We start from the raw sequence: 27,114 nt of genomic DNA on the forward strand, positions 1-27,114 counted from the left end.
CTTAGCTTTACCACTACTAGCTGTGTAACCTTGAGCAATTCGCTCGTTGTCAAATATTTATTGAGTACCCATTCTGTTCCCTATTGCTGTGCTAGATTATTTTATAGAAAGGCGTGCAAGAAAAATATTATTTAATCTCACATTCCAATGATTATAAGTAAGGAACAAAGTGTTTACATTGTATAATTTATAGAATTGCAGTGAAGGTCAATACATGATTATCTATGTTAAAATATTCTGTAAATCATAAAGTTGCATACTATTATGAATTCTGAGAATAGGAACCTCTAGTATCTAACAGTATATGATGCATAGAAGTATTTAGAAAATGCCTGTAGCTGACTGATTTCCTTAAAAATCTCAAAAGTATCTATCTGTGCAGAAAGAATATTAATATCTTAAAATTTAAACTTAAAAATATAGATGACATTCTTTTAATTTGATTTTCTAACTGAATTCCACATATACTCAGAATTATATCAAACCATCCATGTGGAATTAACTAAAATAAAAAGTAGTGTTGTTATTGTTTAGTTGCTGAGTTGTGTTCAACTTTTTGCGACCCTGTGATCTTAAAGTAATTTTTATGTTTGCAGTGTTATCAGCGGGCTCTACTTTCTGCAATGTAATATAGGGTGTGAATTAAAAAATACAAAATTGGCTAAAACTATTATGGCTTACAACTGGTAATATTTTTATGTACCTAGAGCCACAGCCTCCAGATTTTTGAATAATTTATATGTCATATAGAAATCATAAATTCCAGGTTTGGACTTAATCACCCAATTGTTTTTTGCAAAATAATGCTCCTCAAGATCGGAGAAGGCAATGGCACCCCACTCCAGTACTCTTGCCTGGAAAATCCCATGGACGGAGGAGCCTGGTAGGCTGCAGTCCATGGGGTCGAGAAGAGTCGGACACGACTGAGCGACTTCACTTTCACTTTTCACTTTCATGCATTGGAGAAGGAAATGGCAACCCACTCCAGTGTTCTTGCCTGGAGAATCCCAGGGACGGGGGAGCCTGGTGGGCTGCTGTCTGTGGGGTCGCACAGAGTCGGACACAACTGAAGTGACTTAGCAGCAGCAGCCACTCAAGATATACATAAACTAAATTTATGCTTGGTTTGGGAGATTATCTCTTGCTAATGTACACTTGACTATTCTTTTAAAATGAGAAATGATACACAATAGTTACAGAAATGAAATTAAGCAACTGAAAAGTACAGAAAAGGCTTTTCAGAGAGAGGTCATTGGAACATAGAATGGCTAAAAAGTTTGCTTCTGACACATATTCAGCTAATTAATTTACATTTACAGAGGGAATGCATTTTTCTTACTTCCTCATTGAATTTAAAAAAGCAATGAAAATTCACTAAAATCTATCGACTTTAAGTTTTAATGTTTTTTTTTTTCAAGAGGTCAGAAAGGCCATATTTTCTTTTTTTAACCCTTAGCTATTTGCCATAATCTTATTATGTAATAACACCCTGAGTTTTGAAGCTAATAAAAACCACCAATAGGAGAAAGGTTTACAGGCTTTCTTTTCCTTCTTTGGAGGCATCATTTTATTATGCTAGTAGTCAGAAGTGTTTGTTGCCAGTGAGTATTCAAGATCACAGGAAGAACATGGTTATGTCTCCCTAGAGCCACCATTTGACTTGTTAAATTAAACATTGTTTTATAACTAAGGATTATTTTGATATTAAAATGCATATAGATACAGAGTAGATTAAAAATGTACATTAATTTAGAAGTTCAAGGACCAGACTGAATTTTTAGCTGCTGTCTTCATTTGAAAAGTACTACTGACTTCCATTATACATTTTTCCTTCATTTTAAAATACGTGGTTTCATTTAGTGATTTTTAAATTTCTTTATTTAAACTGAATTTACAGTGCCATTTTAAATGCTAACCATCAAAAGATAATAGGGTAGGAACTGGTAATTTTAGACTTACACACTAGAGTTAGGACTGACTGATGCATCAGGACAGCTTGGTGCCCCCATAAGACTTCCTCTGTCGGTTACCTTATTGCTCATCCCTGGTAAGTGGAATTGCTTTTTTCTCTCTGGAAAGGGGCTATACACACACTTAATTCCCAAGCCTCAGAATTCCTAGCAGCTGCCACCCCTTACCTTATGTGGCAACTATTATCCTTTACCATAACAGTAAGCATTTAATTTTTCTTACTCATTTATATAATGGTTGTTATGTATACTTGATGTATAAAAACTGTCATGAGCCTCAAGAATTTGCCATTCCCCTAATATGATAGACATGCCCAAACTCTTTCCTTTTTGGCCATATCTAGTCATTGCTCCTTAAAGATGCCTTAAATGAGAACCCTTCAGGAAAATCCCCCAGATATAGTGTGTTTGTCTTGATGTTGGTTTTTTTTTTTTTTTTTTAGGGTGAAAGTAAAGCATCCATAATTTGTAAACACTCTTCAGATGATGGTGATATTCATCCTTAATTAGAGACCATTAGATTGAATCATTCAGACCTGGGTTCAAGCAGTCATCCAAACACCATCTGTCGTCAATGCCAAACATTCAAAACTATTGTTTAAGTTGTGAGAAAACTTCCTGAATAACTGATAGAATCAATGGGATATTTTGGCAGTATATATACATGGTGATTTTTTAAAGGTTGAATTCATAGGAACTACTTCAGAACATGTACGTCTTAGAAAATGATGCCACAAAGAGATGGACATTTCTTATTCCAATTACCACACTAAGCTTTATAGAAAGTTGGATAAGAAGGTAGTATGAAGGAAGTGGGGTTATCTAGCATAAAGAGTCAGAAATATTAGAAAACATAGAAGGAGCATTTTAAAGGTCATTTTAGAAATACTGTCTGATAATTATTATGCAGAGAAAACCAAGACTGTGCATAAAATCTCTCTACATATGAAATAAATTGCATTTTTTTCTGGAACTTTTAAAAATGTTCCAGAAGGGAAAAAAGGATACTCCAGGAAGGAATTTTGTTTAAATAGCATTGTAATACTATCCTTCAAAGTAAAGCAGTTCAAAGTTTTCTTCCTTATTGAATGTGTTAAATTTAACTTTAACTGAATTCACTGGCTTTGATTGGAATGAATTGTGAATTTTATTTCCTTTGTTAATAGAATAAGCTAGCATTTTTTCCTTTGAGTTTATTCAAGTTCTTCCTTGATAATGTAGGTCACAAGATATCATGAACAAAAACTTAAAAGTTCTTCTGTGATAATGTAGGTGGCAAGATATTATGAACAAAAGCTTAAAATACACCATTGTAGATTGATTGTGGTTATAAGATAGTTCCATAAAGATCTCATGACTTAAAAATGTGAAGAATAAGTGTCTAAAACTTGTGCCCTGATGACAAGTATGTAGAGTTACATTTCCAGGGTTCACACCGCATAACTGTGCCCGTGAGACCTGTGTCAGTTTACTAGGTGTGCTCGTCTTCTTTAGCAAAGTATGACGGAAAAATTACCAGGTTTTCATCTTTGATGCCTTTAAAAAGATTAATGCCTTTAAATCATTACCACTTTCATCATCAAAAAAACTTTCATTGAACTCTTACAATCTTTTAGGTACTGTAGATTCCAAAAACTGTGTAACATGGTCTCTATGACCTGTAATAGGTTTAGGTTCTTGTTGCAGAGGCAGCATGAGAAAAGATAAATAATATTACAGAGTAGCATGTACTCTGCACCAAATGAATCATAAGTAAGCTCTGTTGCAGTCTGGAAGAAGAAATTTTCACAACCACTGAAACAGTATGGTCCTTAATGAGAGAGAGAATGAGGGGGTAGGGCTGGGCTGGGGTATTCAAGCACAGACAGTGTAGGTATTTTTTATATGAGAATTGCATGGAATCAAGGATTCAGTGTTTGAATATCATTAAAAAAGAGTAAAATGAGATGCTAAGAAAATTAAGCAAGGAAGCAGTTCTTACCAAAAACATTTTCTTACTAGAATTCTTACTTGTTCATTTTCCAATGTCTTTTATAATATAAAGGAAACATAATGAAACTTTCTCTAGGCCATGTATTTGGGAAAATTGCATTTTTATTTGGTATTTCTTTTAATATTAGACATCTATTTCCCAATTAGATTGGCCTGAAACTGAGACTAGAAGGATTCTTCCTTTTTAAAATACTGCTGTATATTCATTTAATAAACTTTTACTAAATCCCGGCCATTTTAAGACAGTTACAAAAATTATTTTTCCAGCCCTGACCTCTTTACTTAGCTTCAGTACTATTGCATGCCTAACTGCTTCATGAATCTTGCCAACTGGATGTCAACCTAGTGATATCATCCCTTATGTTTGTGGCTGGATTTGCTATGTTCATATTTTATTTATTTATTTATTTATTTTTTTGCCCATGAGAAAAATTGGCCTTTAGTTTTTCTCTTTTTTAAACATCGTAGTAGTGTTAGTCGCTCAGTCTTGTCTAACTCTTTGGGGTTCATGGACTGTAGCCAGGCTCCTCTGTCCATGGGATTTTCAAGGTAAGAATACTGGAGTGGATTGCCATTCCCTTCTCCAGAGGCTCTTCCCAACCAAGGGATTGAACCCAGGTCTTCTGCATTGCAGGCAGATTCTTTACCATCTGAGCTACAGGTTTAAATGTAATACTTAATTTCATAGCAGGATTGTGCTGGCTTTGTGAATGCCTCTTTTCCTGTTCTCTGGAAGGGTTTATGTATAAAACTGATGCTATTTTAAATGTTTGCAAGAATTCATGGTGAAGCCATTTATGCTTGTTGTCTTCTCTGTGAAGCGTTTTATAATTGCAGATTTAGTTTCTTAATGGATTTAGGACTATTTATATTTTACGTTTCTTCATAGGACAGTTTTAGTAAGTTATGATTTTTCTGAGAATTTTTTTTCATTTGATCTAAATTTCAAATTTATTAGCATAAAGTTCTTAATAATGTCCCATAGTATTTTTAATGCCTGCAGGATCCATGGTGTCGTGTTCTTTTTTTATCCATCATGTTAGTACTTTGTTCATTCTTTCTTCTTGATTATCCTTAGGAGAGATTAAACAATTTTCTTAGTATTTTCAAAGAACAAATTTTTGATGTTTCTTTAATCCTTTCTATTGTTCTATTTTTGTATTTTTTGGTGTTTATATATATAATTTTCTGCCCTTTTTTAGGAGTTTAATTTGCTGTTGTCTTTATTATTATTATTGAAATATAGTTGATTTACAATACTTTGTTAGTTTCAGGTGTAGAGCATAGTGATGTGATTGTTTTGGTTTTGGTTTTGTTTTTTGCAGATTATATTCCATTAGAGGCTATTCCAAGATATTGGGCATACTTTTGCTGTGCTGTACAGTAAATTCTTATTGTTTATTTTATGTACAGTAATTTCTGTTAATCCCATACTCCTTATTTGTTGCTTCCCTCCTCCCTCTCCTTTTTGGTAACCACAAGTTTTGTTTTCCATGTCTGTAAATCTGTTTTGTACATATATTTATTTGTATTATTTTCTCACATATAAGTGATATTATAGAGTATTTGTCTTTCTCCATTTGACTTATTTATAATATCCTCTAGGTTCATCCATATTGCTGCAAATAGCAATATTTCATTCTTTTATGGCTAACATTCTGTTGGTGCTGCTGCTGCTGCTAAGTCACTTCAGTCATGTCTGACTCTGTGCGACCCCAAAGACGGCAGCCCACCAGGCTCTGCCGTCCCTGGGATTCTCCAGGCAAGAACACTGGAGTGGGTTGCCATTTCCTTCTCCAATGCCTGAAAGTGAAAACTGAAAGTGAAGTCACTCAGTCCTGTCTGACTCTTAGCGACCCCATGGACTGCAGCCTACCAAGCTCCTCCGTCCATGGGATTTTCCAGGCAAGAGTACTGGAGTGGGGTGCCATCGCCTTCTCTGACATTCTGTTGCATGTATGTATGTGTATACACACACACACACACACACACACACATTTATGGGTAGCTGGAATGGCTACCTACTGCAGCATTCCTGCCTAGCAAATTTCATGGACAGAGGAGCCTGGTGGGCTACGTACAGTCTGTGGGGTCACAAGGAGTCAAACACAACTGAGCGACTAACAGTTTCACTTTCACACACACACACACACACACACACACGTGTATACCACATCTTCTTAAGTCAGTTGTCTGTTGATGGGTACTTGGATTGCTTCTATGTCTCAGAGTGCATGTGTCTCAAATTAGTTTTTGTTTTTTCTGGATATATACCCAAGAGTGAAATTGCTGGATCATATGGTACTTCTACTTTTTGTTTTTTAAAGAAGCTACATGGTGTTTTCCATAGTGGCTGCACTAATTTATATTCCCACCAACAGGGAAGGAGTGTTTCCTTTTCTCCACATCCTCTCCAGCATTTATTATTTGTAGACTTTTTGATAATAGCATTTTGACCAGTGTGAGGTGATACCTCCTTACAGTTTTGATTTGCATTTCTCTGATAATTAGTGATATTGAACATCATTAATTTATGTACCGGTGAACTACTTTTATGTCTTTGGAGAAATGTCCATTTAGGTCTTCTACCTGTTTTTTGTTTGGGTTCTTTGTTTGTCTAATATTGAGTTTTATGAGCTCTTTGTACATTTTGGGTATTAACTTCTTGTCAGTCACTTCATGTGCAAATCAATTTTTATCCCTTCCATAGATTGTTGATGTTGTCTTTAAATTTCTAAAAAAATGAATGCATAGATCATTGATTCTCATTTGATTTTATGTACATTTAATTATGTGAATTTTTCTCAGTATAGGTTTTAGAAGCATTCCACAAGTTTGATTGTTGCATTTTAATTAAGTGCTAAGTTTTGTTGTACTTTTTAAGTATTGGTTAGTTTAAAATATTTATTAATTTCCTTTATTTTCTAGATTATTTAGAAACCTATTACTTAATTTGCAAATATTTGAGGACTTTCTAGTTATTTTTCTGTTACTGATTTCCACTTAAATTTCACTCTACTTAGAAAATACACCCTATATGATATCAGCCCTTGAAATTTGATGAAACTAGTCTAATAGCCCCAGCAGATAGTCTATTTTTTTGCATATTAAATGTCTTTTAAAATATATACATTGTTTGAAGTGTGGAGTTTTTGTGTCAATTACATCAAACTTGATGATTGAATATTTCACATTTTTTATATGTTCTTCTGCTTAGTCAATGTTTACGAAGAGTGATTTTTTAAATCCACTATTATGGTTATATATTTATCCATCTGCTTTTAGTTCTATCAATTTTGCTTTATATTTTAAAATTTATTAGAGATATAAAGATTTGTCATTCACATGCCAGTTGGCAGATTTGACCATTTTATCATGATAAGATTATCTCTTTTTACTTCTAGTAATATTTCTGTCTACTGTATCTGATACTGTATTATCTTTCCTTTGTGTAATGTTTGCACAGCACTTTTTCCGTCTTCTTATTTTTGACTTCTCTGTGTCCTAACAGTTGTCTTTTACAAGCAGCCTATCATTTGATTTTGAAAATCTTTTTATAATCAGAGTATTTAGTCCAGGAGTATTTATTATAATTACTGGTGTATTGGGGTTTGGATCTGTCTACCATCTTCCTGCTAGCTTTTTAATGTGTCAACTTGATCTTTTTTCCTTTTTCTCTTCTTTATTGCCACCATTTTTGTTATTTATTTTGTTATCTTGTTATCTATCTGGTCTCTCTATCTGCTCATTTGTTATACATTATTTTACAATACTTTTTAAGATTACCCTAGAGACCACAACATACATAATTGCTTTATGAACGTCTAGTATAAATTAGTACTTTAGCCTCTTTCTGGACATTGGAATTTCAAGAATTTATAACATATAACTACATAGTGTCTTTTGTGCCACTATTGTATATTTTAACTTTACATAATATATTTTGAGCCTATAGGAAATTATTTTTATAATAAGTAATATATAAGTAATATAATCAGATCAGATCAGATCATAAAATATAATAAAAATATAAGTAATCATTATTCATCTGGATTTACCCATACATTTACACATTTTACTGCTCTTTCTTCCATCATGATTTGCCTTCTTTGAGAACATATTCCTCCTACTTGAAGAAAGCCATTTTGTATGGGTCTCCTATTGGTGAGGCTTCCCTGGTGACTCAGAGGTTAAAGTGTCTGCCTGCAATGTGGGAGACCTGGGTATGATCCCTGGGTTGGGAATATCCCCTGGAGGAGGAAATGGCAACCCATTCCAGTATTCTTGCCTGGAGAATGGACGGAGGAGCCTGGTAGGCTATAGTCCATGGGGTCGCAAAGAGTCGGATACGACTGAGCAACTTCACTTCACTTCCTACTGGTGAATATCTCAAAATATCTTTGTATTTTCAATTTTGCAGGCAATTTGTCAGTTATTTTTGCCTTCTGGGTTTATTTTGGTTCTGACTGTTGCTCCTGTGAATCTAATGTGTTTTTTTTTTCCCCTTCTGGCTGCTCTTAATATTTACTTTCCTTTTGTCTTCACAAATTTTACTATTACAATCCCAGGATGTTTTATGTTTGTATCCTCTTTGAAGTTTATTGTTATTTTTGAATATATAGTCTTCAAATGTTGAATCATTTTTTAAAGCTCTTGGCTACTATATATTTAAATATTGCTTTTACTTGATTTTCTGTTTCCTCTCCTTTGAAATTCCAGTTAAACATATGTTAGATCTCCTTACCATGTTACATGTCTCTTATGCTTTGTTCTGTATTTTCAAATTATTTACTGTGCTTGAAGTCTTAATACTTTCTACTAAACTATCCTCCATGTCACTAATCCTTTCTTGAGCTATTTCTAAGCTGCTCTTAAACTTATCTATTGAATTTTTAATTTCAATTATTGTATTTTTCTGTTTTCCATTTTGATATAATTTTCATCTTGCTATTTTCTATAGAGTCATTTTCAGGCTAATATTACCTAATTTGTCCTCTGTGTCTCATGAACATGTTAGTCAATATTTTAAAGCCTATTCCAGTAATTCTGTTCTGTATCCTGTTTATCTATTTCTGGTATCTATTGCTTAGGGTGGGTTTATCTAGTTATTTTTTATTCGATTCCATATGTTGTTTTTAAGAGGGCTTCCCGGGTGGCACTAGTGGTTAAAAAAAAAAACAAAGCCTGCGAATGCAGGAGATGCAAGAAATGCAGGTTCGATCCCTGGGTCCAGAAGATCCCCTGGAGGAGGAAATGGCAATGCACTCCAGGTTGCTTTTAAGAAGTCTTGGAGTTATTTTGAAAGCCTGAAAGATAGTTTTCTCCAGATACCTACTATTGCTTCTATCAGGCATTTCATCTAAGAACATAACACCCTAGAGCAACATGAATTGAACTGATTGGAAATTGGATTTCTGTCTTTGTGTGATATATTTTTGGTCTACTCTTCCCCTAGTTTTATAGCCCTTTTGTGTCCCAACTGAAATTCTGGGACTATGATCTGGTCACATCCATTAAATGGGTTCTAAATTCAGTCTTTGTCCCTCATCCTATGAGGATGCTCAGAGTTCTCAGTTTTTTAGTCTCTCATGTTCCACTTGCTAACAAAGGCTTTGATGGGGAAACCAGTCCAGTGTTGGGTTCACTTATTTACACTTTCCTTTTCTCTCCTCAAATCTCAGCTATGTTCATAGTTCTCTGATCCCTTCAAACAACTACTTTTAATTAGCTTATTCAGCTTTTCTAGGGTTTTTTCATTGGGGTGATTGGTCTGATCAAGCTGAACTGCTGTAGACAGAAATATAAGTCATTGAATATATTGATTTTGATTATCCCCTGGAACATATGCTCTGTAGTCATTGGAATGTTATATTTTATTTGTATCACAAGTATCTAAATTAGTGCCTGACCTTTATTAGCTTCCCAGTAAGTATTCATTTATTATTTGTTCTTGAAGCTGAGTATTGGATAGTCTAATTTCTTTCCAGTGGTCATGTATGGATGTGAGAGTTGGACTGTGAAGAAAGCTGAGCGCCAAAGAAGTGATGCTTTTGAAATGTGGTGTTGGAGAAGACTCTTGAGAGTCCCTTGGACTGCAAGGAGATCCAACCAGTCCATCCTAAAGAAGATCAGTCCCTGGTGTTCATTGGAAGGACTGATGCTAAAGCTGAAACTCCAGTTCTTTGGCCACCTCATGCGGAGACTTGGCTCATTGGAAAAGACTGATGCTGGGAGGGATTGGGGGCAGGAGGAAAAGGGGACAACAGAAGATGAGATGGCTGGATGGCATCACCGACTCGATGGACGTGAGTTTGAGTGAACTGCGGGAGTTGGTGATGGACAGGGAGGCCTGGTGTGCTGCGATTCATGGGGTCGCAAAGAGTCAGACACAACTGAGCGACTGAACTGAACTGAACTGAACTGTGTCTGCAATTCACAGTAGCCTTCCAACTATCTGTTATATGTTAGCAAGCAGAAAAGTAACCCAGCCTCCTATACTGTTATTCCAAAACAGATGAATATTATTTACTGAATACATTTTGAAAGGGTTACATAAAGATAGAGATATAATTGTATTTCATCCCTTCTAAAATGTACTTTCTTTAAGTCAATATATGAGTTGTGAATGACCAAATCAATTTTTAGCAAGTATTTCCTGAAGGGAAAGACAATAGTCAGTAAAGATAATTCTGTCAAAAATTTTGAGCAGATTACATGAAACAAAAATAATGTCTTTTCATTCCATCTCTACAGTGTATAGAAATATTCTTTGAGCAAGAGTATCTTTTAATAGTACTTAAAAAATGATTGCAATTAATATCAAAATCAAAATATCTTGGACTCTTATATGGTATGGCAAGCATTAACATATCAGAAAGTGAATGGTTCTCAAATTATAACAGGAGCATGGTGAAATGGAAGAAGAAATACAGCCCAGTAGCAGTACATAAAAGAGACTGGAGAAGAATTCTTCATAGTCAGTATGGCCCTGGATTTGGTGTGTTTGGAGCAAATCCCTACCATTGCTGCCAGCTTTCAATTGGCAGCCCAGTGACCAAATCATGAAAAGAATCTCTAAGGGAAGAAAAGCAACCTGGAGCAGAAGGAGAGGTAACATTTCTTGAGGGCCTCCCTTTGCATAGGCCCCTTAGTGGGTGTTCTCATATACACTGATTAACATACAGTTCACAAAAGCTTTGTGAGTTTGGAATTGCTCTGTTGTCTAAATGGGACAAATGAAGAGTCTGAGTTGTATAGCAATAAATGATTAAAAAGTTAATGATCTGATTCAGTCTGACTCCAGAACTTACTGAGATACTTCTACCATACCAGGCTGCTTCAACAGGGAGAACCTTAAAACACCAGGAGACGCATGGAACTAAAACTGAGGGATATTAATAACTTGTCCAATACCACAGGGTTAATAAGTTTCATAAGCCCATTACACAATAAGTATCAGAACTAAGATTTAAATGTTAAGTTTTATGATGCAGTTTCTCCTCTCTACTCTCTCACTGTTGTTTTAAGAAGAAATAAACCATCTCCACAATGATTTCTATACACTTGTATATATGCCTTTCTATATTGTGTGCTCTTATTCATTTGTATGTTCCTATATCCAGTACCTGGTTCAATTCAATTTAGTTCAGTCACAGTCATGTCCGACTCTTTGCGACCCCATGAATTGCAGCACGCCAGGCCTCCCTGTCCATCACCAACTCCCGGAGGTCACTCAAACTCACGTCCATCGAGTCAGTGATGCCATCCAGCCATCTCATCCTCTGTCATCCCCTTTTCCTCCTGCCCCCGATCCCTCCCAGCATCATAATCCTTATTCAGCAAGTATTTGTTGAGTACTGAATCTGCTGTCCTATAGCTATGAAGAGATGGCAAACATTAAAAATAACTAAAGCATTTTAATAAAAAAAAATCAGACAAACTAGGCAGATTTGTCTAGGGGCCATGTCATGCCATGTCTGGGCCATGACAAGGTTAAATTGGTGAATTTGAGATCTGAAATGGCACTAAATAGAAACTTGAGAGGTTACAGTGTGGGGTGAAGAACATGACTCTTGAGCCAGACTGGACTGTTTACACTCTAATTCCAACATTTACAAGCTGTATGCCTTGGGTCACGGCTTCATTCTCTGCTCCTGTTTCTTCATCTGTAAAGTGTGTTATAATGCGCCTAGCTCATAGGGTTATCACAAGGATGAAATGGTTTAATAAGTATAAAGCAGTTAGCCCAGGGTCTAGTACATGGAAAGCATTCCACAAATGTTTGCTCTTACCATTGCCCAAATAGGAACTATACTTTTATCCACTGGTTTAGCTCCCTCCAAATTCCTTGCTCGAGGGTTGCCTAATGAAGTGATTAAAGCAGCCAAGGGCCCTGCTCTTTGCGTACAGACCAATAAAATTTAATGACTGGAAAACAAGTAGCACACTGGGATTTCATGGGTTAATACCGATACTAACGTTAGAAGGGCTTGGATCTACTGTAATCAAACCATCACCACCACCACCACCACCCCCCCCAAAAAAACAAGTTGTATTTTACTCTTCTTATCTTATTATGGAAGTTAGCACCTGGGTATGCCCCCCAAATGCACACACAAAATGAATGTTTTAAGTATATGATGAAGTGAACCCTGAAATGAACTTTAAGTATATGTGTGCTATTCTTGACATCTTCTTAAGAAATGTTTGTTTTCTTCCCTTCTTTGCATTGTTCTGCTTGTGAGTCTGCTCCATATGAACAGAGTTCTCTGTGTATTCCTCTGCTAGCTCACTGTACTCTCAGATTTCACCACAGGGCTTCTGATAATGGACTGATGATGGCCTAAGTATGCAGCATAGGTGACTTAACATTAAGTTGCCTTTGTTGCTGATCCCGACTTGATGCCTCAGTTTTAGTGTCTGAGCCAGTTCTAATAAGTTATATTGCTAACTATTCTTTCAAGCCTGAATCTCTTTTCTAAGATCTCAGTCCCTTCACTGGTAAATGATTTGTTCTTTTAGGAAAAATCTAGATCCACTTTTATAATGTGTGGGGTAATCTATCCTTGGCTTCCCAGATAGCTCAGTGGTAAAGAATCTGCCTGATAACAGGAGATGCAAGTTGTCGGGAAGATCCCCTAGAGATGGAAATGACAACCCACTCCATTATTCTTGCCTGGGAAATCCTGTGGACAGAAAAGCCTGGCAGGCTGTAGTCTGTGGGGTCACAAAAGAGTTGGGCACAACTTAGCTACTAAGCAACAACACAACAGATCTATCCTTAACTCCTATCATTAGACTATGCAATTAGAGGAATGATGAAGTTCCATGTTCAGTTCTAAATCAAATACAGAATGTGTAGTAGCTACTCTTAAATCACCAGCCTCAGTGTGTACTAGAGTCCTTTATAATCAGACAGACCAGAGTTGTAATCTAAGTACAGATGACTTGCCAGAGTCAAGATTGCCAATATTTATCATAGTCAAAGCCTCAAAAATGGCTTCCAGCAACCAGGGTATTATTGACACACTATTAGTGCCTTTATTTTCTTGGGGTTGGATTGTAGAATCATTCTCAGGTAACATGTGCTTTGAGTTACAGTTAACACTGAATTTACATCCTAGGGATCCTAAGGTAATGACAAATGATGACAATGATTTAAACAAATTCTGTGTTTGTAGTTATGGCTAAATATACTGGTTTTGCTCTGCTTTTGTGAATATTGTGATCCTCTCTGGCCAGTTCACATATTTTTGTTACTTGTAATATAACACTTGTAAAATACATATGCAGAAATACTAAAAACCCAAAATTTGAATAGAAGAAGAGGGAGGAAGGGAAGGAAGAGCGAGGACCTGGGCAGGGGCCGGGGGGCAGGGGTGGGAGGCGGTGGAGGGAGAAAGGAAAGAAAAAAGTGAGCATGAAATTGTTTATCCAGGAAAATTAACCTCAATATTGTTGCGTATGTGAAATAATGCCCCAGGGTCTGCAGTTAAGATTAAGTTTTCAACAGTTGGTTGGTAAACTTTTAGATGATTTCTTCACTCAGAATAATCCAATTCTAGAAACATAATTGATTGAGCATCAGAAAACTCTGCCTTAAACACATGATTTCCTTTGTGGTGTTGCCTCATGGTATATTATCTCCCCACATGATATTTTTATACTTGTATATGATTATGGTGAGAATTACATTTTTCTTACTTACTCTTTGTCAAGCCTAAAATTATCAGAATGTTAGTGCTAAACACTTATGTTTAAGGGCATCCAAGAATGCAAACATCTCCTATAAGATGTTATTAAAAAAAAAAAAATATATATATATATTAGCTTTAAGTAGGCTAGGGCTATACTTTAGTCTACTTTGCCAACAAAAGTCCGTATAGTCAAAGCTATGGTTTTTCCAATAGTCATGTTTAGATGTGAGAGTTGGACCATAAAGAAGGCTGAGCACTGAAAAATTGATGCTTTTGAACTGTGGTGTTGGAGAACTCTTGAGTCCCTTGGACTGCAAGGAGATCAAACCAGTCAATCCTAATGGAAATCAATCCTGAATATTCATTGGAAGAACTGATCCTGAAGCTGAAGCTCCAATAGTTTGGCCACCTGATGCAAAGAACTGACTCATTTGAAAAGACCCCGATGCTGGGAAAGTTTGAAGGCAGGAGGAAAAGAAGAGGACAGAGGATGAGATGGTTGGATGGCATCACTGACTCAATGGACATGAGTTTGAGCAAGCTCTGGGACATGGTGAAGGACAGGGGAGCCTGATGTGCTGCAGTCCATGGGGTTGCAGAGTCAGACACGACTGAGTGACCAAACAACAGGACTCTAATGCCTAAGGAATTAAGACTTGCAGTAGTGATTTGTTTGAGGCTTTTGCTGCAGTGTAAAGAAGATGCCTGTAGTTCAGGATAATAACTTGATCCTAAAGGTTGTAGAAAATATGTAGGTTAGAAATTGTACTAGATCTACAATAATTAACAAAACAAAACCACACAGTACAATATGGAGGAAACGGACTTAGTAGTCACGTACAACAGTTTTAGATAGTATAAGTCAACAGTGTGAAACAAATTCTAAAATCATTTTGATTTTGAGCTGTGTTAATATCATAACTAGAACAAAGAGGCAAGAATTTATTTCGTGCTGATCATTATGGAGTTCAGATTGAGGCACGTGGTCAACTGGGACACATTTAGAAAAGAGTAGCTATATGGTAAAAGACTTTTTGTATGGAAAATAGCAGAAGACACGAGGTGTGTGATGTGGAGAAATGAACACCAGAGGAGCGTGATAGCTGTGATGGTTATGATGTTTTCCATTGCAAGTAAAAGAAAAATCAAACTGGTTTTAAATAACAAAAGTAATTTATGGGCTAACTTGAAAGTTCAGAGACAAGTTGGATTTTAGGTGAGGTCAGTCTAACGGCCTGTTTAATCTTTCTCTCTGCTTTGTAGAGTTTTGGCCAAATTGGCTTCCACCCTTGTTATATCTTGAGTCAAGATATCTGCTGTCAGTGATCAGGGCTATGTGCTTTTTCATATCAAGTGAGAGTCTGAAAAAAACATTTTTCTTCCCATAGCTCATTGGAAGAAAAGAATTTTCTTCCCTCAAATCCCTGGGAAATATCTCTTGTACCTTACTGGCCAGAGCTGTGACACATGCCAATCTTAGAACAAATTATAGGGGCCATACGGTCATGTGTGCCAATTAGCTTATCAGGAGAAAGAAACCAGTTGGAGATACACACACACACACACACACACACACACACACACATGTCTCAAGGAATTGACTGGCATTATGGGGAAATGGTAGGGTAGGCCAACAGACTAGAAACTCTGATGGGAGATAATACTATAGTCTTGCGACTAAATTTCTTTTTCCTCTGGAAACCTCATATTTTGCTCTCAAGGATTTTCATCTGATTGGATGATGCGTACCTACATTACAGAAAGTAATATCCTTTATTCTGTCCATGGGGTTTCCCAGGTAAGAATACTGGAGTGGGTTGCCATGCCCTCCTCCAGGGGATCTTTCAGACCCAGGGATTGAACCCACATCTGCTTCTGCATTGCAGGCATGTTCTTTACCACTGAGCCACCAAGGAAGCCCATTCTTTACTTAGATAGAACTGATTTTAATGGTAGCCGTATCTAAAGAAACCTTCACAGTGATACATCAATCAGTATTTTATTAAATAATCAGGTACTTTTGCCAAGATAAGTTGACATGTAAACCAGCATCAATATGATCAGTCTCTCCCAAAATACACGGGACCTCAAAAAAAATTTTGAGTTCCTGTTGGAACAGAGAGTCTTCCCTAGTGGCTCAGATGGTAAGCATCTATCTGCCTGCAGTGCAGGAGACCCAGGTTTGATCCCTGGGTTGGGAAGATTCCTTGAAGAAGAGAATGGCAAACCACTCCGGGATTCTTGTCTGGAGAATTCCATGGACAGGAATCTGGAGGGCTACAGTCCATGGGGTTGCAAAGAGTTGAACATGATTGAGAGGCTCACACTTTCATTTTCTGTAACAGAGAGACTGGCAACTAAGAGGTAGCCAACAAATATCACTACAGTAGCTAACAATAGATGTGTAAGAGGCTGCCATGTGTTTTAATTGTTTTCCATGGGATGCTACCTGGGACAAAAGTTATAGTGAGGCAGGAGCCATCAACTTAACTAAAAAACAACTGACCAAAACAAAACAAAAAACAGTAGTGACTTTTTATTACTGGGAATGTTCCAACACAGGCTAAGTGACCGTGATGTAAGCCATCAAGTTTAAGCCAAGAATACACCCAGATGTATTCTTGACATCTGGGGCAAACTGGAAGAACTCTGAATAGCCTAACCGCAAGTTCTCTACCCCACTGTGCTTCCACTGAGAAGGCTCCTAACCAAACAACACTCCTTATCCAAGGGATCAGGCATAATACCTGCTTATCCCTGATTAGCAGGTTTCAGTTCCCTTCCAGCACATGGGATTATTCACACAAGCCAACACATTCATCTGTGGGCATGTGCCACCCCACTCTCTTGATACTATAAAATCTGCCTCCCAAAGCCTCTGTCAGTCCACTCTGTTCCAGAATGCAGCACCTGTGTAGCCTTGCATGGCATTTGGTGTCCTCCCCTGAGCTGTGAATGGATGTGATTAATAAGCTGTCAATCTCATCTGTCCACTGTTGAGTGCCGAGTGTTCGCTTGACCATTTTCATAATCTTAGAATGGAAATCCCTTCCTCACCAATGGGATGAATGAAAAATGATTAAAAGAGTCTCCTCCCTCCTCTGCCCCCCAGCAGTGATGGTGGAAAGGGAAAAGATTGAAACATCAGTTAAATAATTGGAATAAGTGATTTGTGAGTTGGCATCCAATCCCAAGATTCTACTAGTTCTGTTTTCGATGCTAGCATTAGCATTGCTTTTATATTTTCCAAATACAGACCTAGCAGTCTGTTTGTCTCTCTTCTCTAGTACCCATTGGGTTGTTTTGCAAATTATTTATACATCTCTTCCTGTCAACTCAAAGCTCAGAAAGCCATGCTTTATTAATCTTTGTTTACCTCAGAATAGCATAATGCCTGACACATAGCAGATACTCAATGAATATTTGGTGAGTGAATCTGAAAATCATTTTCTCCATTGAAATTTGAGAAAAAAATTGCCAATGAGCTGTGAAATTCTCCTTAAACAACATCACATATAAGTAAATCTAATAAATATGAATTCCCAACACTGTTGAACTCCACACTTACTCCACACACCTGTAGATGGAAGAATGAGGTCTTGGCAGTGTTGACCATTTTTTTCCCCTTCTCTTTCCCCTTCCAAAATGTGTGCCAGTTGCCCTTGGGTTTCTAAAGAACCCTGAAGGCAGCATCTCACTTTGTGTAGGAAGGAGAATCAACATAGTTGTAAGGTGATCCCAGCTCCTTGCCTGTCTGTTGATTCTGAATGTTTCACTCACTTCAGAATCCCTGCTGAGAGCTAAAACATTATTTCTTCAAGAAGGCATTTTATTTTAGCCATAGTTTCATTCAAGTGTGCAGCTGCATAGCTCCTCTATCCTGAATTATGTGAAGAATATGGAGAAAGTTAAAATGGTTGTCTTGAAGATGTTTGACCTGTCTTTTTTTGTTTTATTACATACTATATTTAAATTTATTTACTAGGATAAATTTATTTTTTACAGCTTTATTGAGATAGTAATTATACAGTGATACATAACACCATATATAGTGACATTTAACACTTTACAAGTTTAGAGTGTCCAGCACAATGATTTGATTTACATATATTATGAAATGATTTCCACATTGTTAACACCCATCATCTCATATAAATACAAGAGAAATACACATAAACACAACTTTCATAAATACTACACATAAATAGTATTTCATAAATACTACACATAAATAAGTATTAACTGTCATCATCATGTTGTCCATTACATCCCTAGTACTGATTTATCCATAAGTTTATACCTTTTGACCACCTTCATTCAGTTCCCGTTTCCTCACCCACCACCTCTGGAAACCACAAGTCTGCTCTCTTTGTTTTTTACGAGCGTAGTTCCCCTTCACTCCCTCCCTCCCTCCCTCTCTCAAGATTTCACATATAAATGAGATCATAGAGTGTTTGTCTTTCTCTGACTTTACATAATGCTGCAATCCATCATGTCACAAATGGCAAGATTTTCTTTTTTATGACTGAATAATAATATATGTATACATATATATATGTAGATATAGAAATACATATGCATCTCAAGTTTTCTATCCATTCTCCCTTTGATGGACACTTAGGTTGTTTTAATGTCTTGACTATTGTAAATAATACTGTGATGAATATGAGGGTGTGCTGATATCAGTCCAACACAGTGTTTTTATTTCTTTTGGATATATTCCCAGAAATGGAATTGCTAGATAATATGGTAGTTCTATTTCTAATCTTTTGAGGAACTTCCATACTGTTTTCCATAGTCCCTGGACCAGTTTCCACTCCCACAAACACTGCACAAGGGTTTGTTCCTTTGATGGAATGGCATATGTTTCCCAGCCCATAGATTTAAGAACCTTTTTTTTTTTAAGAAAAAAATAAAAGGACTGGTCTGACAAGGGAATTTTTCTAATTCATGAACTTCTATACCTTCACACAGGTATAAATTGTGTTCATTAGCAGGAATAAAATTATGTTAACCCACCTCTGATGTTGAAACCAAAGATACACTTTCCTTATCCAAAAGTCTTTATATAGTGCAAAGCATATGACTGGCAGTTAGTAAATATATATTGGTTTAATAAGCTAATAATAGAGTGTGCAGCCTTTCATTGATCCTGGGCCTTAAGAAAGACTTTAATATAACAGAAGTGTTTTTTTCCATCTCCTGGTCTTATTCCCAGTAAACAGATCCGAGCTATCCTAGGCCAGTTCAGCCAGGCAGAAGCCTTACTAATGAAAGCTGGAGTACAGCCAGGGACTTTGGATGGAGTTCTTTTGGATCTTGGGTGTTCCTCCATGCAACTTGATACCCCTGAAAGAGGTTTTTCCCTTCGGAAGGATGGCCCCTTGGACATGAGAATGGATGGTGACAGGTGAGTATTGATAAAGCATTTTTCTCCTCACGGCAAAAAATCACTTTCTCAAAAAACATTCTGAATTTAATTTCCTTTTAAGACTGTAGAATTCCCATTACACGCCCACACCTAACACCATCCATACATAATAAATCAGTTTTGTTTGCTACTCATTATAGACTTTAGTCTTTCACTAGATTTGGGATTCTAAAAGAAAAATCATTGCTGTCTTTACACAAAATAGTGAAGAGGATAACTTTTGTATTGATTTTCTTTTTTACAGATACAATATGATCTTTTAGGCTTCTAATATTGATAAATCTGGTATAGAAACAATGGTTGCATTTTGGTGCAGACCCAACTATGCCTTTTGTGAAAAGTAAAAGGGACTTTACTTAATCCATATTCTTTTGAATACTGCATAAAGGCAAGATTCCAGAGGTCAGCAATTGTGTGTTTTGTCCTGTTTCTTGTATGGTCACAAAGATTCAACCTTCTCCAGAGAATCTAAAATTTATGGTACTGAATCAGACATAGTGCTGTGTGTAAGACAGCTTTTGATTTCTTCTTCATTCCTCACCACCTTGGAATTACATTTGTTTTCCATCATTTAAATAGGTAATATATACTAAATAACCACAAAGAGGGTCACATTCTAGGAAAGTATAGGATAACTTCTTTTAAATCTAAATAATTATAAAAGCTTAGATTAGCACTTGTCTCTCTGCCCAACTCTGGCCCAGGAACTGAATAGCCTGCATCTACAAAACAAGGCTTAAACATTTTTTTTTTCTCATTTTATGCAAACCCACCACCAAATTATGTGTCATGATCCATATATTTGGGAAGCTTACTTTCTAAAAAGAACATTAGACTTTCTCATATCTAAATTTGTAAACTATTGAATTACTAATCTGCAGTCCTAGACCTGCACAAACATTTGTACTGAAACATAGATTTTTCAACATTTCTTCCAGTCTGTCAGAAGGACCTATATATGAGAAGTTTAATGTCCAATTTAAGTCAACAATGTAATATTGAGTTGACCTTGACTTTTCCCCCCACAGACTTCTTCATCTCCTGGAAATTATTCACACGTAGACTGTTGCCCATGTTTTGCTATGACCTGCTAACTTAGAGTGTGACCCATACTTGTTGGAACCTTTTTGTTCTGCACCTTATACCTTCTTTTGCACAAATTGGCGTTCATGGAATGAAGAATGTGATCATAAAAGAAAATAATAAAAATCCTTTAAAGGCCGGTGACTAATAGTAAAGGTCAACTATCTTCTCATGTTTGGAGATTGAGTTTGTTGGGCAGAGGTAATAAAATGTCAAGCAAATTTCTGCTGTTCTTGTGTCTTGCTAAGAATGCCTTGTAAAATACAATGAACAATGCTTTGAGTTAGTAGTAGTAAATCTCCATATTGTTAATGTAAAATCATCATCCAACTGTAGTCTGTGAATCGAGAGTTTCTGAGGTTCTCCCCTAAGAACATGAAAATAAGCCCTTGAGAATTAAACTCTAAGTCAATATGTAATAGATAAGAATAGTATTGAGCAAATATATATTGAAAAGCAGGATGGCTTCCAGGTAGATAGCATAGACTAATAAGATATGTTAACAGATCTGAAGGAATTACATAGCATTCAGAAAGGAGAAATTGGTTCACATGACTTCATAGAAAAAGGAAAGTTAGAGATGAAAATATGTTTAATGCTAATCTAAGTGGTATTATGGGAAGAGGGAGACCAAGCCAATAAATCTGGCCAGACAAATCCTGAAAGCAAAGCTGATATTTCCCTGTGCTAAAGATGGATACAAGAGGCTTTCCTAACCTTTTGCTATTTAACACTGGAATGTTATAGCATAGTTTATTCTGTACTATCCCAAATTCAGCAATAGCTTTCAGATTATAATAAGTTCTTATGTAGAAGAAAGAAGTTCTGAGCTACAAGGACTTGTGGGTCTAGCTCTGCTGTCAGTTGCATTCTTCACTAGAAGGTAATGAATAGATTGCTACTTACATTAATATTTTTTTTCTCTCCTGAGTGTAGTAATTTGTAAGTGGGTGATCTCTGGAGGAATGACAAGATCTCATAACTTTGAATTTGGAGGGAAAGATTTTGTATCTTAGCTTCTCCACTATTTGAATGCCTATTCTCAACAGTAAAGGATCCGGATCCACCTGCAATGCAGAAGACGCAGGTTTTGAGAGGCTTAAAGGCAGGATGGCTAGGGGTCCCCAAGTGGAGGAAATAGACTGCAAGTGTCATAGACTGCACGTTTTCTTTCTCTCTCTCTTAAGCAGCAGGAGGAAACAAACTACAAGTGTCAGACATTTTTCCCCCTTCTCTATACAAAATTAAAAGGTTTCTTTTAAACTTCTGTATTGCCATTACCTGGTTCCATCTGAACTTAACTTTTCTCAAACCTTGAAGTAACCAATGCGTTTTTCTTATGGAAATATTTTTCTTAAGCTATGTAATGAACTATGTATTTGCTTGGAAATCTGCCTTTTTTCAAGATTCATGTCAATTGTTTTGTGACCCAGGATGACTCACCTTGTGCCAGTGTGATCTCAACATGCATGTGGTGGGTGAGGGGCCTGGTGCCACTCTCAGTTTTGAGGTATTTCCTTTCTCTAGTTAGCAGCTTGCTGATATCTGTGGTGTTGGAGAAGACTCTTGATAGTCCCTTAGACTGCAGGGAGATCCAACCAGTCCATCCTAAAGGAGATCAGTCCTGGCTGTTCATTGGAAGGACTGATGCTGAAGTTCAACTCCAATACTTGGGCCACCTCATGCGAAGAGTTGACTCATTGGAAAAGACCCTGATGCTGGGAGGGATCGGGGGCAGGAGGAGAAGGGGACACCAGAGGATGAGATGGCTGGTTGGCATCACCGACTCGATGGACATGAGTTTGAGTGAACTCCAGGAGTTGGTGATGGACAGGGAGGCCTGGCGTGCTGCGATTCATGGGGTTGCAAAGAGTCGGACACTACTGAGTGACTGAACTGAACTGAATAGGTATTATCACTTCTTGCTATAAACTGTGAAGGGGGCACTGTTTCTGCCCCCTTCTGATGTGTATGTCAGAAGCTTATTCTGTGTCTCTTATACTTTAATAAAATTTTATTGCACAAAAGCTCTGAACGATCAAGCCTCTTCACTGGCCCCTGATCGAATTCCTCTCCTCTAGAGGCCAAGAATCCCGGCATCAGTCACAGCTCATAGCAACAATCTTTCACTTTGATCCTTGGGTTGGCAAGATCCCCTGGGGGAAATGGCAACCCACTCCACTATTCTTGCTAGGAAATTCCATGGACAGAGGAGCCTGGGGGGCTACAGTCCATGGGGTTTCAAAAGAGTTGGACAGAGCAACTACACAACACAACAACAACATCTGAAACCTCCTAGCAGCCTGTCAGTTTTCCAGAATATTGTCCCTTTTGCAGCATTCGCCCTCTGGAAACTTCTACACCACTATTCAGTGTTATCATGACAGTAAAATAAAATCACTGAACTATATTTGAGTAAAATGCTCTTTTAATTTTCTTATTCAAAAATAGAAGGTTAAAGAAAAAAAAAAAACTGCTAGGTACATCCATACTAATCGTAGGATTCTCCTAGTAGAATTGGATATATATTCTATGGTAGAACTGGATATACCCTGTGAGTCTAAATTTATCATCACTAAGAAGATTCATTCTGATGCTTGGTGGTTTGGGCCATTGAATTAACAGCTAGGTAAAAATCTAACAGGAATTTTTTGGTTGGGCCAAGAATGACATTTGGAAAATCTAGCAATAGAAAATCTCTAAAAGACAGTGCTGCACTCAATATGCCAGCAAATTTGGAAAAGTCAGCAGTGGCCACAGGACTGGAAAAGGTCAGTTTTCATTCCAATCCCAAAGAAAGGCAATGCCAAAGAATGCTCAAACTACCGCACAATTGCACTCATCTCACACGCTAGTAAAGTAATGCTCAGAATTCTCCAAGCCAGGCTTCAGCAATACATGAACCGTGAACTTCCAGATGTTCAAGCTGGTTTTAGAAAAGGTAGAAGAACCAGAGATCAAATTGCCAATATCCGCTGGATCATGGAAAAAGCAAAAGAGTTCCATAAAAACATCTATTTCTGCTTTATTGACTATGCCAAAGCCTTTAACTGTGTGGATCACAATAAACTGTGGAAAATTCTGAAAGAGATGGGAATACCAGACCACCTAACCTGCCTCTTGAAAAACCTATATGCAGCTCAGGAAACAATGTTAGAACTGGACATGGAACAACAGACTGGTTCCAAATAGGAAAAGGAGTATGTCACAGCTGTATATTGTCACCCTGCTTATTTAACTTCTATGCAGAGTACATCATGAGAAATGCTGGGCTGGAAGAAGCACAAGCTGGCATCAAGATTGCCGGGAGAAATATCAATAACCTCAGATATGCAGATGATACCACCCTTATGGCAGAAAGTGAAGAGGAACTAAAAAGCCTCTTGATGAAAGTGAAAGAGGAGAGTGAAAAAGTTGGCTTAAAGTTCAACATTCAGAAAACGAAGATCATGACATCTGGTCCCATCACTTCATGGGAAATAGATTGGGAAGCAGTGGAAACAGTGTCAGACTTTATTTTGGGGGGATCCAAAATCACTGCAGATGGTGATTGCAGCCATGAAATTAAAAGACACTTACTCCTTGAAAGGAAAGTTATGACCAACCAGCATATTCAAAAGCAGAGACATTACTTGGCCAACAAAGTCTGTCTAATCAAGGCTATGGTTTTTCCTGTGGTCACGTATGGATGTGAGAGTTGGACTGTGAAGAAAGCTGAGCACTGAAGAATTGATGGTTTTGAACTGTGGTGTTGGAGAAGACTCTTGAGAGTCCCTGGGACTGCAAGGAGATCCAACCAGTCCATCCTAAAGGAATCAGTCCTGGGTGTTCTTTGGAAAGACTGATGCTAAAGCTGAAACTCCGGTACTTTGGCCACCTCATGCGAAGAGTTGACTCATTGGAAAAGACTCTGATGCTGGGAGGGATTGAGGGCAGGAAGAGAAGGGGACGACAGGATGAGATGGCTGAATGACATCACCGACTCGATGGACATGAGTTTGAGTAATCTCCGGGAGTTGGTGATGGACAGGGAGGCCTGGCGTGCTGCGATTCATGGGGTTGCAAAGAGTTGGACATGACTGAGTGACTGAACTGAACTGAAAGGACAGTGACATTCATTGAGATTCTCTGTGCCAGGCACTATGCTGTCTGTTTTATCAGTGCATGAACCCTTAGTTCTCTGAACAATTCTGTGGGATAAGTATTGTTACTTTCGTTTTACAGGTTTGAATTGAGGCTCCAATAGGTACAAATACATAATATGAGTAGCACAGTTGTGATTCTAATCAAGGTTGATCTGACTCTACAGATTAAACCTGTATCCTTAAAGCCATTATTGAAGGAGCAATGCATGTTGGATGGAAATAGGCCACCTTATAGGATGTTCATTGATCTGGGGGTACCATGGCAGCCATAAAAAATGAATAATAGGATCTGGAAAATAAGGTTACACACATGCACGCACAGAGAAGGAAAGAGATGGCGGTCATGGCGATATAGGGGACAAGCCAAGGATAACAATAAAGTTTTTTTCTGGAGGCACTAGACGTGTTAGAAAGGCTTAGTGTTGTTTTGGTGTTTTTGTTTGTTGCAGTGTTATATTTATGGATTCAGGTGTTTGTTGACAACCCCATTCTGATTGACAGTCAGGTCTTAAAGCTACCATATCTTCGTTAAAGTCATTACAGTATGGTACCAACAATCAATCTAACACAGTAACTACAGGAGCAAGAACTGTACTATTAGCTGCGTAATAGTACAGTTCTTTCTAATAATTAGAAAGCTGTCTTTCTAATAATTAAGATCTCAGCTCACACTTATCATTCCTTGACCCATTTCCCTAAAGTAAAGTATATTGGAATGACCTGACAAAGTGAATATTATTTCTTGTGACTATAATTTATTCTATTTGACCAGAGGTCAAATTACTTCATCTCCTCCACCTGAAATTGCCATATAGGCCTGTTTAGTGTTGTTTAACTATCAGGTTTTACCCCATGGTGACTTTTGTCATGAGTGTGTACGCCACTATTGTTAACATTTTGAAGTAATATATGGTATTACTGTTAAGGTCATTCTAGTTTTTGTGAGGGAAACTGACCAGCAGCATCTTCTTATTTAGACTTTCTGAATTTAATTTGTACCCTCTTATAAGTAGTAGGTTACTTTACATCCTTACATTTAGTTAAGTTCCTGAGATATAGACTCATTTAATATCAGTAAGCCTTTTAGCTTCTGTACTGAAATAAAAAATTCAAGCAGTAATTAAAATTTGAACAAACTAAATCTAAAATATTTTCCATTATTTTAGTTTAGGAGAAATCTCCATAAGAAATAATAACTTCTTTCTGAACCAGAGGCTAATAAAGTATTTTAACTTTCTGCTGCCCTGGACCTTATTGAATGTCCCACACAGTCCCACTTCCATCATTATGGGTATTTTAAATGAAAAATCTGTTTCATTTGTGTAAGATTTCAGTCTGTGACTTTAAACGCTTCAGAAGCCCTCTTAGACTATGTGTGTATGCCTGACTTGATCTCAATTCCGTGAAGTTTTACCTCTTATCAATGACAACTGACATCAGTGTACTAACTGACCCTTCTTGTGCCTAGGTACCCTGATATGCCCACTGCAGCGGATGTTGTGAACGCGTTAGATCAACAGGCACTTGCGTCCATCCTGAGAGCATACGGAGAGGAGAAGCACGCCAAGAAAATCGCTTCAGCAATCATTCAAGCACGCGGCCTCTACCCCATCACCAGAACCCAGCAGCTTGCCAGCATTGTTGCAGGTACCCTCATTAATTCTAAACAGTGTCTGAGAGAAGAAAAAATATATATACATATATGCGTGTATGTGTGTGTATGTATAAATCCCCTGAAGTCCCAGAGGGATTTATCTGTACTTGAAATCATGCAGGGTAGAATCTTGCCTATCCTTCTCTTATGCCAGCTTTTTTTGGTTTTGCAAGCCTCTCCCCTCCAACACCTCTCTCCCACAAACAATTTTTTAAAATATACTGTAGTTTGCTGATTAGTTTAATAATAGAATTTTTTGTTTTTTGCATGAGGTGATTTATCATTTGTGCCTACCAAGGTGAAATGTGGAATGACAGGAGTGGAAGAATTTCTCGATCCATCACAGTAGTTGATAAGCATCCTGTATAAGATCTGACATTACCTCTCTTAGTTTCACATTTCTGCATTTTAATATTTTGGGCAAAAGGAGAATTGCATTGCCCAACTGCTAAAATAAAATCCAGTGACTCATCCATCTATTCTAAACAACCAGCTAACAAAGAGTATGTGATGTATAGGTTATTCTACTTTGTGAATGCTAACTAAATCAGCCTGAGGGGCTTATTGAAACATTTCATCTTTTCTGCTCTTCGCCACTATAAACCTCTTGAACTTAAGTCTAGCTAGGAGGTGCTTTATTATA

At 37.2% G+C, this 27,114-nt stretch overlaps 1 protein-coding gene across 27 annotated transcripts in view; it reads left to right on the forward strand.

The window, feature by feature from the left end:
* The window catches only part of METTL15 (methyltransferase 15, mitochondrial 12S rRNA N4-cytidine), a 230,732-nt gene that overhangs the window by 152,103 nt on the left and 51,515 nt on the right, over positions 1–27,114 (forward strand). For 20 of the 27 annotated variants that reach the window (XM_086338572.1, XM_086338587.1, XM_086338573.1 and 17 more), the window contains 2 exons: positions 19,377–19,568; positions 26,286–26,464. In XM_086338572.1, the coding sequence (XP_086194698.1) occupies positions 19,377–19,568; positions 26,286–26,464 (371 nt within the window). Of the gene's footprint in view, positions 1–10,864; positions 11,254–19,376; positions 19,569–20,617; positions 26,465–27,114 lie in introns of those variants that run through there. The other 7 variants (XM_086338597.1, XM_086338591.1, XM_086338596.1 and 4 more) reach the window with 3 other exon arrangements.

The sequence above is a fragment of the Bos grunniens genome, chromosome 15 (genome assembly GCF_055505025.1).
Source record: "Bos grunniens cultivar Pamir isolate PY7600 chromosome 15, Bosgru_T2T1.0, whole genome shotgun sequence".
NCBI lineage: Eukaryota > Metazoa > Chordata > Mammalia > Artiodactyla > Bovidae > Bos > Bos grunniens.